Raw genomic sequence first — 12,245 nt, forward strand, 5'->3', positions numbered from 1 at the left:
TGGCACCGGATCTGCTCCTGTTACCACTAACTTGTGATGTTGTGTGTTGTCCTCATGAAACTTCTTATACTGCACAAAATCATCAACTATCAGTTGCATCAGTTGCTTCTTGTTTTTGGAAGAGGTTAGTAGAAACTTCTGCGCTGGAAGTTAACTGTTGACTTGCAAATGATGAGCCCTACTGACACCAGTTGCCCTAGATCCTCTGGTAACACTCTTCGTGCTGTAATCATAATATCTGTCAAATATCAGATACACGTCCTCGACCCGTAACCTTTTTCCTATGGCATATTTGAAGTTCGCTATATAGTCTTTCACAGACCCATCAGCAGGCCAAGGAACTACCCAAAGTATTGCCGAGCCATCGAGTACAGAAACATTTGCACCACCAGCAACTCTATCAGACACTTCAACTTGGAGAATTTTCTTCAAGGTAGATTTAGATTTTGCAATCCTCATATCTCCAGTATCATCAAACATGGACGTTGGAACTGGCGCAAGTTCATGACCAAGCACATCCTTAATGTCAATGTCCCGCCCACTAACCTGTAGGCCAATCACCCTTGCGTAAATCAAATTGGTATCAAATACTTTCACAGCTCCGACCTTCACATGCTTCCTTGCATGATCCATAGTAACAACCTTTTTCTTGACGGTTTCATAAAGTCCCTGCGGTAACCGACTTTCGAAAACTGTCATTAGTTCAGTCCCGATTGTGACAGCATTGTGGACATTGACTTCAGTTGAACCAATCTGGCCGCTAACTACATTGACTATACCACTGGGGTGTGCCGCAGAATCTAAAGGATTAATGCAAGTGTCGAGTTTTTGTCTGATTCCATCTCGGTCTTTCTTGTCTTCAGCAATCCTGGCTTTTGCCTCTTCTTTGTGTGTTGTCACCACCTTACTTTGAGTGTCCTCATCCGTCATGTCATCCAGATCAGATTCCAACCTGCTGCATGCATGCAAACTAAGGGCCCATACCTTCAGCGTTTCTGGCTTAATGCTCTGACGTTCTGGGGAAACTTTTTTCCAGTGAGCATTTTCAACACACCGCCAAACACAGAGGACATTATATCTGACAGACCGGTATCAGCCATCAGTGTTTCGATAGATCCAATGAAGCTCATTAGAGAGTGCATCCCTCCCAACCGTAGAATAACATTTGAGAACCTGTCTGGATAAGTCCACTGAACTTCTAGAGCGACCCTGTACAGCTGCAGATCACAAGTAAAAACTACGAACTGTTGCCCGATATTGCGTGTGTAGTCCTATGCACAGGCTATTGATGTCATCATGGTATCTGGGTGTGACGGGATCATATCTATTAAGGGAAGGTAAACAGCCTTCGTCTTTGGTTGTGCTGAATGACCCTGTCGACGTGCATCCCCAGTATTGTACCCATTGTACTCAGGACAGTCTAGTGTGCTGTTCATGTCTTGAAGGAACGCAAAGTCCATCTCACTGGCTCTTCCCTTTGAAATTACTTGTTGTGCCAGCATACGCAAGGGCTGAACTGATCGTTTGGGGGTGTTCTGTGGCATCGGAGGCTTCTTGGGACCATCATATCTCTTTATCTCGACGTCATACTCGAGTGGCTCAACCATGTCTTCCTTTTTCACACCTAATGGTGTCTTCTTGGACTGTTTCACTACTGTTACTATCTGGTTGTGTGAGCAGCATGGCAAGGGAATGGGTGGATGACTTTCCGTTTGGAGACGGTATGTCAGTATCAAAATTGTCAACAATAACTTGAACCAAGCTTGAACTGGAAGTTGATAGGCCTGGTAGTGAACGTTCCATGGTTGTGGCTTTGGCAGCTGAATGTTTAAAACGCCGTACTTCATCGTAGGTACATGTAACACCATACTTTTGTAACACGTTGATAAGTTTTTTGGATCTACTCATCTTGATGCCAAGAGTAATTTGCAAACTAGTGGGATGCTTTTTCATTACCCCAGTTACCATTGAACCAATGAGAAGTGCAGGTAGTGCCCTATCTAGGTTAGGAGACAGCTTCCCTAACAATTGGATCAAAGTGTCACTCACTGTCTCTCTACATTTTTGTCGGTTAACACTAGTATCATAACAATCTTTATCTAATGTTATTTGTTTCACCTCATGCCTGATGACTTTGCACAGTTTGTTGATTGTTACATCAATGTCATCGGTCTCGTCTTGTACCAATCGCATACATTTTGCAGCTATAGATCGCAAGCTAACAATGTCTGCTAACCCTGGAGACTTTAAAACCACCAACTCATCTCCGAAGCGTTCGCATAGGTTTGGGACAATTAAACGACGTGTCAGCCTATCACCCCCGAATTATTTGTATGCTTCATGCAACTCAACTGAATTCAGGAAGCCGGACGAGTCTTTGATCATTACAACAAGTGATTCAAAGGCACGATCAATGTTAACTTGGCTATCAGACTTTGTTGCAGCTGAAGCCACATTTTTTTCTGTCAAGAAGATATTTCGGCAATCCACATGATACCTTGCATCAGCTGCGTGAAGGTCACTTACAGTGCTATGTGCCCTTTGCCGCACAACTTCTGATAACTCATCCTGACGCCGTTCGCAGGCTTCAAGTATAGTTTGCTTGAGTGACTTCTTGCCACCTGCGCTGCCTATTTCCCGACATGAATATGCTGGTCGCCAACGTTTTGGGTTTTTCGGATCTTTTTCAACCACACAAGTTTCACCACAAAACAAACAATGTACTTTGAAGATAAACCCTGGTAGTGATGACCGTCTCCTGGTCTTAGGTGGAATGTAAGACGAGTAACTTTCTGGATTCTTCCTTTTGTGCCTTTCAACCTGGAGGCTTGAAGTGTATGTTGAAGCACAGTTTCTGTGACATTTAACTGTGCATTCAGGATTTTCACTAACTTTTTCTTCAAGAAGTTCATGATACCTGTCCCCGTAGATTTTGCTATGCTTGATCAAGTTTTGAATCCTGACAGGACCAGTGTCTTTCAACTGTTCAGTCTTATTCTCACATCCAAATTTGGACACGAAAAAGCACTGTTCTTCATGCATGTTTTACTATTAGTGATCGTCATACGGGCAGCACCTGAAAAGACAATAGTGAATTATTAGTGCCCGTCTATTACAATATGATATTTACATAATACTTAGTTCTTATGGATAGCTTGACCCCTAAAACCTAGGTATAGAGACAAAAATCACCTTCCTATGATGAACAGGTAGGGAGTTATGGTCATTTATATGTAATGGCGGCCATCTTGGACGCCATCTTGAATTTCTCAAATTGCTCAAGGGTGACTACATGTCATCAAGCAGTTTCTGAAAATAGAGACCCTTGGCTACCAAAATCAACAGTAAAAAAAACTTAATACAACAATGCAAGGTTAAGGGGAAAAATGGCAGTTGGCTCCCAGACTAATAGGCTCGGAACACTGAACAAACGGAAAATACTTTAATGTTCATAAGTTTATACAATAGAGTATGCGAAGGTGGTCGGTGCGGCCGGGGTTGATATGAATTTGTGTTGGAGGGATGCATACCATATACCAACATATTTACACAGTGGTAGGTGCTGATATTGTCAGAACAGAGACCGGGCAGAGGTTTTGATGGTTATCTATGGATAGGGACTGACCTAATCATGGGAGAAACCATGCTTCTGTACGCTACTTTTTATGATATTATCAGGCAAATCTAGTAATATTTAAATAATATGATGAATACAATACCTCCTCTTAGTAACACCTTCCAAAGATTTTCCCTATCAAGCTAGATTAATTAAAACATTTTTACCACCTACACGTCCATGTACCATGCTATAATTCCGATGTCTATAATGCTACTTACAATTTTGCTATTTAAATGTATACCCTTGAAAGAAATAACCATTTTACAGTGGTATGTTAACTAGGGGAACCGTGCATAAATATAATAAAGGACAGCTTTTGTAAATACATGTTCCAATAAATTAATTGTACCTATTTTTAATTGTATGATTATACTTCCAGGGAACAAGCTCATTGTTTTGTTTTGATATGCTATGTATGTTTGTTATTAATGTCAGAAAATAGCGCATTTAGCTAAGTTTTTTTTGTTATTGTAGCGTAACGGCATATTTGCACGATTACCGCCCTTAGTTGTAAATTGGTCATTTGCTTTAACAAAGTTAACGCTCTGGCGGTGTTTTTCAAAGGTTAGTTTTATTTTTTAGACTTATTTATTCCATACAAATATTTTATTAAATACAATAATAATATAAGGAATCATGTTAAACATTATTTATTAAACCGGGAGTTTTTTCATAAAGAATATTAGTAGAGCTGTCACCCTTCTATATTTCGCAAAATGGAATATACCCGTTTTACACATTTTAATGATGAACTCGTCCGCCCGGGGAGTATAAAAGCGCGTCGCTCAGCTGTAATATTCTTACTGTATTTGACTGCCGTCGAGGTAACATCGAGCAGTAAACCGGAAATCGTCTTTTGATGGCAAAAAATAAGAGTATTGCGATCTGTGGGATTAAAAGGCATCAGAAATTTGACATCTATAGGGTTATCTAGTGTTCCAGTTCAAGTAGCTAGATACATATAGCATTGCGATCTAGTCTGGTGAACGGAGCTGGTGGCTAGAAAACTCTAGTAAGTCTCATACCTGGCATTTGCGTTGGCCACAGGGCATTGCCATCTGTGCGCTGACAAAGGTTCAGGTATTTTTCATCGCCAAATAACAACCTCCCATAAGAGAAGGTTATTCAATATTAAAATGATTGAACTTGATATAAACCAATGTGTAATCTTTGAACCCTGGTTATTAGGTTGATTATGTGTAAACTTACCAATCATTTTTCGAATCATTTGTTTCACGCATAAGGCAAAGTAGCCAGAGTTACATTATCATATACCCGACATTTAATAAAGATATATTGTATCTTGTATATTTGTGCTAAAATTAAAGGTAAATCTAATTGATTGGTATTGATATTTATTCAAAAAGAGATGTATATATATGCATCTTAGTTTAGTAAAGTCCATTAAATTAATTATCAATGATTTAAATCTTTTTCTCACATTGGAGTAAAAAAACTATTATAAATATACATTACGATCCAGTGGCGGGTCGCTCACCGCCCCCTCCTCCCTAATACTGTCTTCTCATATCAGTATGGTATGGGACCACTCCCGCATAATGAGATATGGTCAAAATATGGAATTTCAGGGTCAATGTCGTGGTAACCTTAAGATGACAAGTACCATAACTATTGTTTTGTCAGTCGGTCAAAGGTCAAGGTCGTGATGACCTTAAGCTAAAAATCCTATTTGGTTTAATAACTGCTTATATCCACGTACGTCAAACTTGGGATCCTTAATGCATCTGCTTTCTTTGAGTCATGTTTCAAAAACATTCGCGACGTCTTTGAGGCTTTGCATCAAAATTAGTCTTGTTATTTAATTTCTTAATGTACCTTCCATAGGCATGTTGCATATACTACTACGATGTCCTTGTTAATGTCATTTTGAGTCCAGAGAACGAAAATACCACAACGGTGAAGATCATTCGTCTAATTTACTTGCATTTGAAGTAAATCTAAATTCATTTGTATTCAAAACGGGATGATAAACTGGATAATCCTTTACATCACCTTACTTTCCATAGAATCATTAACATACTTTTATTAAACTGCGTTTAGGGTAAGGACCAAATATATCCCATCCGGTACCAAATCCAATATGGCCGTCAAATGAGATTCATAAGGTTCAACAATTGAGCTGCACATATGTTTGATTGGGCATAATAAGGGTTATTGTCGTAAAGACCTTGGACAATTTTCCTATTGACAACTAGAGAATGCTTGGTCCTACGGTCCTTGACTTTTGTTGTCAGGATGGTCATGTAACGGCAGATGACTCCTTACTTACCACATTTATGACCGATATTGTTTTTTTCTAAACTGTCTTTCACTTATAATTCTTCTTTCAGTATGATACGCAAAACCAAAATATCTTTAAGATCGGATAATGTTTGCCTGTGTTATACTCTTTAAAAGCTATACGCTTAAGTGTTGAATCATTCAGGACAAGGACAAGATACAAACAGTGGAGGGGTTGAGGTTAATAGTGATATTCCACTGATGGACAGGTTGCCTGATGCAACTCCTGAAAAAAGACAGAAGCCGAAATCAACAGGTTGGTTTGAATAGTGTTTTAAAATGATTTGCTAAACATAAATTGCGCTTAATGGATAATTGATTTATTTTATAATATTGCAACAACTATGAGTCACCATAGCATACCTTGGCTATAATAAATAGTGTCACATAAGGGGTATCTGATTGTCATAGTCTTTGAGAAGTTGTCGTCGGTGGTGGCCACATCGTTCAAAAACGTTATTTTTGGTTCAAAAAACGGTCAATATATTAAAATGTAATTCGGTACAAATGTTGCCAGAGATAATACATACATTTTTACTAAAACCAAAAAGCCGATCAGACATCGAAAGTAAAGCAATCTCGGTTTGATGTATAAAATTGTAAACGTCCCTAGCACTAAATAAAGGATAATCTGCATATATTTTCAAGACTCGTAAAATCAGAAAAAAAGACTATGGTGTGCTGCATTATACTAACAGTTACCATAATGTGTTTATGTGCAAACGTAAATGTTGATTGCATTACAAGAGGCCTTCAAAAGAATCCTTGATACTTGTGTTCACTCTTAGATACAAGGTAAAAATTTAGGTTAATATAAAGTGTTGAATAGAACACAATAAAGGTTTACTCAGCAAAGGAAACGTAGAGCAAAGTTACTGTGGCATGTTCCTGTCAGTTGTCAGGTACACAATGTATTACATAAAATACTGATGGTTTGTGTTAAGTCAATTTGATATAAAGAGGTACAGCACCTTCTAGTATGATTTTTATTATAACAAACATTGTTCTCTTCAGATCAGCCATTAGCATCGGAGCTTTAGCTAAAGGAGGTCATCTTCTAAGTGTAGAATTACTCGTTGACGGTCAGCTTACAACCGTATGAAGACACTTTTTCAATAGCTCTGCCGGGGGTACAGTCGTATAATTGTATTTGTGCGATGTTTAAAAGCTTTGTCATACGCTTATGTGAAAGGACAGGGTCACCATAGAATCGATAGAATCCAAATTGTGAATGCCCTGTAGATGACGAATTTCACACTCTACTTTTATAGACATACATCGTATTCATGCGTTTATGGGTTAGTACAATCTCTAGCGTATAGTATGAATTATGTATATCAAACGTTTGAAAAAAATGTCATGTCATAATGAATTGAATATAAAAATGACAGCTTTATTTTTATAACAGATATGACTAATACTCTATGTGACCGAAAAATGATATCGCTATTACATTTTTATGCTGTTGTATTATGTAAATACATTGTATTTTGGAGTAAATGTAATTGTCTGTACTGTTAAACCTATTAAAATGATGCATGCTTGTTGAACAAATGAGACTTAAATAAACAAGAGCGTTTGAATGTATGAGGCTCAATTTGATTAACATCATATATAGTTCAACCTTAGATAGATTATCAATGTGATATGAACCAGGGGGGGGGGGCGGGAACAACGTACGTAATGTTTTTATCAGCGCCTGCACATGAATGCATAAGGGGGGGGGAGATAAATCAAGTATGTTGTTTACGCGCGTATGAACATATAAAACAGGAGAGTTGAGATCAATGGGGTAATATTCTCTGCTTGTGGTGTCTGCAACACGTCATCCTGCAGTTCCATCACTTGCACCATCTACACCGTCAAATGTCTCGGTTGGGCCGTAGGCAGAACCTCTTGCACGTGCATTGCGATCCCCAGCAAGTATACCCGGATCCCATCATTGAGTCGATAATACCAATGCTTCCGTATCCGCCGCCCATCATGCCGCAACCCATACCAGTGTAGAAATAGTATTTTGCTGCTAATATAATGAAGTTAGGTATTACGGATTAATCTGTTTTAGGCTGTATACCAAATGTTATTGTTGCATAATCAATTAATTGTTTTTACTGATTAGATCTTTTATATTTAACCAAACAAACGTTACACATATCACAAAGGGTATATTGGACTATCCTAAAGTGAAAAGATATGTGTTCGTTGGCACTTATCTTTTGATATACTTATATTGAAACGCTCTAAGTTTTGTGTCAATAGTACATTTAATGGGATTTAAATATATTGATTTCCAGTCGAGGTCTTCAAATATATTATTCCATTTCCAAGTTTATTTATCACTCATTTAATGGTTTGTTTCATATAATTTTCATATACATATTTGTTGTGTGTTTTTTATTCGAGGTATTTTGTCAATCTGACTTTTGGACTCATGCTTGTATGGTTGCTTTTTAACGTACGTTTCCATTTATCTGATATGCTTGAAATAAGTGAATGACATTTTAGAAAATCTATGTTTGGTATAATATACTTTATTAAGTTCTTCAAATGTGTAAAATTGTTTTGTCGTGTTATTAAATAAATGATTTATGTATATGACGCCATGTATAAAGCATTCTTTGCAAAAAAATAGGTGTTTTTATGTGTTAATACATTCATTATACCAAATTATTTGCGTTGAAATATGTTCTATTTCCTCAGTAAAATTTAACCTTGTCCAACTTGTAAGTATATCTTTTAGAAAATTATTCTGTATATCAGGTAGAATATATTTTGGTGAAAAATTTCCCTCAAGTAATATTTTACCACCAAGTTCATTTATTCCATTTAGATACGGTACTTTCCATCTACCATTGTTGGAATCATCATGTATTCTTTTAATCCAGCTTGTTATATTGTTGATATGAACATATTAAAATCGATCATTTTTAATCCACCATTTTTATAATCCTCTGTAATACAGTGTGTGTATACCAGGTGATAAATTGCGTCATAAATGCTACGTCGGAGGCAATATTTTGATTGGAAAAAAAACTTTGAACAAAGATAACTTTACTATTTCTTCACCATTTTAATTGAAACATAGCGCAGTCAACGTCGCTTACGGAGCCTTGCCTTCGCTCTTTTGCCAGAGTTTGATTGAGAGTTTAATTTCTTAAAACACTTCGACAAACCTTTTCATAATTCGGCCGTCTGACGGAGCACTGTCAAAACATTATTTTGGAAACAGGTTTGACGAAGTGTTTGATGAAACTATTGACCTTATCAAATTTTGGTAATGAAACAAATTCGGGCCTCTTCAAGCTTTTTAGACTGTCCTTTGTTTCATTTAAAATGGTTTGTAAACGAAATGTTATCTTTGATTTAAGTCTACATTTTAAGCAAGATGTTGCCTTCCGACGTAGCATATATGACGTAATTTATCACGTGGTATACACTCACTTAATAATGTTTCGTGCTATCTTTTCTGGCTTTCATCCCATAAAAAAATGTAATGGTGTTTTATAATGTCTTCTGGTGGGTTTTCAAGAACCGTTATTGAAAACACGATTTTTGGAACTATTATTTTACTAATCAATGTTCAACCATCGAAGGCTTTTCAAAGTCTGCAAACAGTAGGAGGCCCGGGTTATTAGTATTATCTAAATGATCTAAAATATCAAATATTAGCCGTATTTCTTTTCGGAAGAGAAGCCTTTCATTTTTGAGAGTGATAAATTACACTTTGAATAACCAGTTTCAATCTACTGGCAATAGATTTTGTGGCAATTTTATAATCTATATTTAATAAGGATATAGGACGCCAATTATTTAATCAGGAGTAGTTTTTATCTTTTTTGGTATTAAATTGATTATTTCTTGCCTTTGTAATTGTGTAAGACTCCCATTTGTATATGAATAATTTAAGGAATTTAAAAGAAACAACTTAATATCAATCCAAAATAATTTATAGAACTCTGTCGTTAAAACGTCAGAACCTGGGCTTTTGTTATTATTCATTCAGCACACCCCCTTTCTTTTTGTACATTATTTAGTTTATTTGTATTTTGCTTAAAGAAGTCATCTTTAGATTTGTCTAGTTGTTGTTATTTTATAAAGGTTATTATAGAACAGTTTAGTTTCGTTGAGTATATTGTTGGGCTCAGTTATTTCGACGTTGTTGACAATTAGTCTTGGTTTTTTTTCTTTTTCTCAAGATTAGCAAATATTTTGAGTTTTGTTCCATGCCTTCTATAAATTCTGATTAAAACCCAATAAGATTGCCTTGAGCTTGATGTTTTGTTATGTCTTCTAGTGATTGTTTTTGTCCTTAATTATATTCTCTAAATTATTGCTAGGATTATTGGTGAATTGTATTTCTATATTGTTAATATCTTCTGTTAGTTTTTGTTCTGTCTTGATTCTATCTTTCTTTCTTAATGTGCAATATTGAATGGTAACATTTCTAATGGCACCCTTAATGATTGCCCACACAGTGTTTCGATTGGCATGATTATTAATTTCAGCTGTATCTTTTATTACCTTTTTATTTTTTGCTTGGTATTCAGCCTCTAATAAATCAGAATTGTCAAGTTTGAAATTTCCAGGACCTCGTTGATGTTTAGACAGATCTTTCTTTATAGTTACGGTTGAATAATCTGATCTTATGCCAGTGGATATTTTACACTCCGATATAGAATTCGATACATAGGTCGAAACCAGAAAGTAATCAAGTCTGCAGAAAATTGGGGGTTAATTGTTTGAGTGCCACGTAAATCTTTTTATTTGGATGTTTAATCCTCCCTTTATCTACTATATTTTAGTTTTGAATAAAACTATTGTTTTTGTCCCTTCCTTTTTTATGTGAGTTTTTCTGTCCGTTTCGCTTAAAATATTCTTCATTTAATACTTTAGTAAAATTACTACCGACTGTCTTTTCATAATTTTTCGCGATAAATTGTATTCAAATATTACAAAAACTCCCGATCATCTGTATTTGGGCCATATATATTTATTAACATAATATTTCCCTCTTCTATTTGAATATTTACACATTGTTGTCGATTCTTTATGATCTCTTAATGTTCTATCATTTTAAAGTTATTATTCTTTTTTAACAATATACATGTACCTGATCTATTTGAGCTGTTACCATTAAAATATGAATCAGATTGCCATTCCAGTTTCAATTTGATAAAGTCCGACGTTAACATTGTACATTTTGCCTTTCACCATTCTACCACTACCCATACAACTGCCGTCCATCATGGCTCCCCCAATACGACCGATGCCCAACATGCTTCCTACCATACAACCGCCGCCCATCACACCGACGTTTATCATGCAACAACCCATACCACCGCTACCCAGCAGGCCGCCGTCCATGATGTCTCCACCAATATCAACGCCGCCCATTATGCCTCCACCCATACCACCGCCACCGATCATGCCTCCACTCATAACATCGCAGCCTATCATGTCTCCACCCATACCACCGCCACCCATCATGCCTCAACCCATACAACCTCCACCAATACCACCGCAGCCCATCATACATCCACCCATCATGCATCCACCTACACCACCGTCGTCATCATGCCTCCACCCATCATGCCTCCTACCATACCACCGCGGCCCATCATGCCTCCACCCATACCACCGCCGCCCAAATTCCTCCACACATAATACGGCCACCCATGCCCCCACCCATACCAACGCCCCCTATCATGCCTCCACCCATACCGTTATCGCCCATCATGCCTCCACTCATCCATCGCCGCCGAACATGCCTCTACCCATACCACCGCCGCCTAACATACCTCCACCCATACCAACGCCGCCCACCGTTCCTCCACAAATATCACCGACGCACAGCATGCCTCCACCAATACCACCGCCGCGCATCATTCCTCTACCCACACCACCGCCGCCAATCATGCCAACACCCAAATCACTGCCTCCTATCATGCCTCAACCCATACCACCGACTCCTATCATACCTCCATCCGTACCGCCGTCTCCCATCATGCCTCCATCCATACCACCGCCGCACATCATGCTTCCATATATAACACGTCCTCTTATCACGCCATCGCCGATCATGCCTCGATCCATACCGCAGCCCATCATGCCACCGCCAATCATGCCTCCTCCCATACTGCCGCCGCCCATCATTCCTCAATGCATACCACCGCCGACCATCATGCCTCTACCCATACCTCCGCAGCCCATCATGTCTCAACCCATACCACCGCCGCCCATCATGCCTCCATCCATATCACCACCGCCAATCAGGTCTCTATCCATCATGCCTCCATCCATACCATAGCCCATCATGTCTCCATCA

General features: G+C 38.0%; 2 protein-coding genes across 9 annotated transcripts in view; both read left to right on the forward strand.

Moving 5' to 3' along the window:
• The window catches only part of LOC128246838 (mucin-4-like), a 77,263-nt gene extending 67,081 nt beyond the window's left edge, over positions 1 to 10,182 (forward strand). For 7 of the 8 annotated variants that reach the window (XM_052965311.1, XM_052965315.1, XM_052965314.1 and 4 more), the window contains 2 exons: positions 6,066 to 6,176; positions 6,935 to 10,182. In XM_052965311.1, the coding sequence (XP_052821271.1) occupies positions 6,066 to 6,176; positions 6,935 to 6,960 (137 nt within the window). In that variant the 3' untranslated portion in view covers positions 6,961 to 10,182. The remainder of the gene's footprint in view (positions 1 to 6,065; positions 6,177 to 6,934) is intronic. The other variant, XR_008263376.1, reaches the window with a different exon arrangement.
• A 983-nt stretch (positions 10,183 to 11,165) lies between these two features.
• LOC128246276 (uncharacterized) lies at positions 11,166 to 12,227 on the forward strand. The gene has a single exon (XM_052964469.1). It carries the CDS (start codon positions 11,166 to 11,168, stop codon positions 12,225 to 12,227), a length of 1,062 nt encoding a protein of 353 aa, XP_052820429.1.
• Positions 12,228 to 12,245: the final 18 nt, after the last annotated feature.

The sequence above is a fragment of the Mya arenaria genome, chromosome 9 (genome assembly GCF_026914265.1).
Source record: "Mya arenaria isolate MELC-2E11 chromosome 9, ASM2691426v1".
Taxonomy (NCBI): domain Eukaryota; kingdom Metazoa; phylum Mollusca; class Bivalvia; order Myida; family Myidae; genus Mya; species Mya arenaria.

Coding starts and splice junctions, on each gene's coding strand:
- LOC128246276 (XM_052964469.1), top strand. CDS start 11,166: ATGGCTCCCCCAATACGACCGATGCCCAACATGCTTCCTACCATACAA.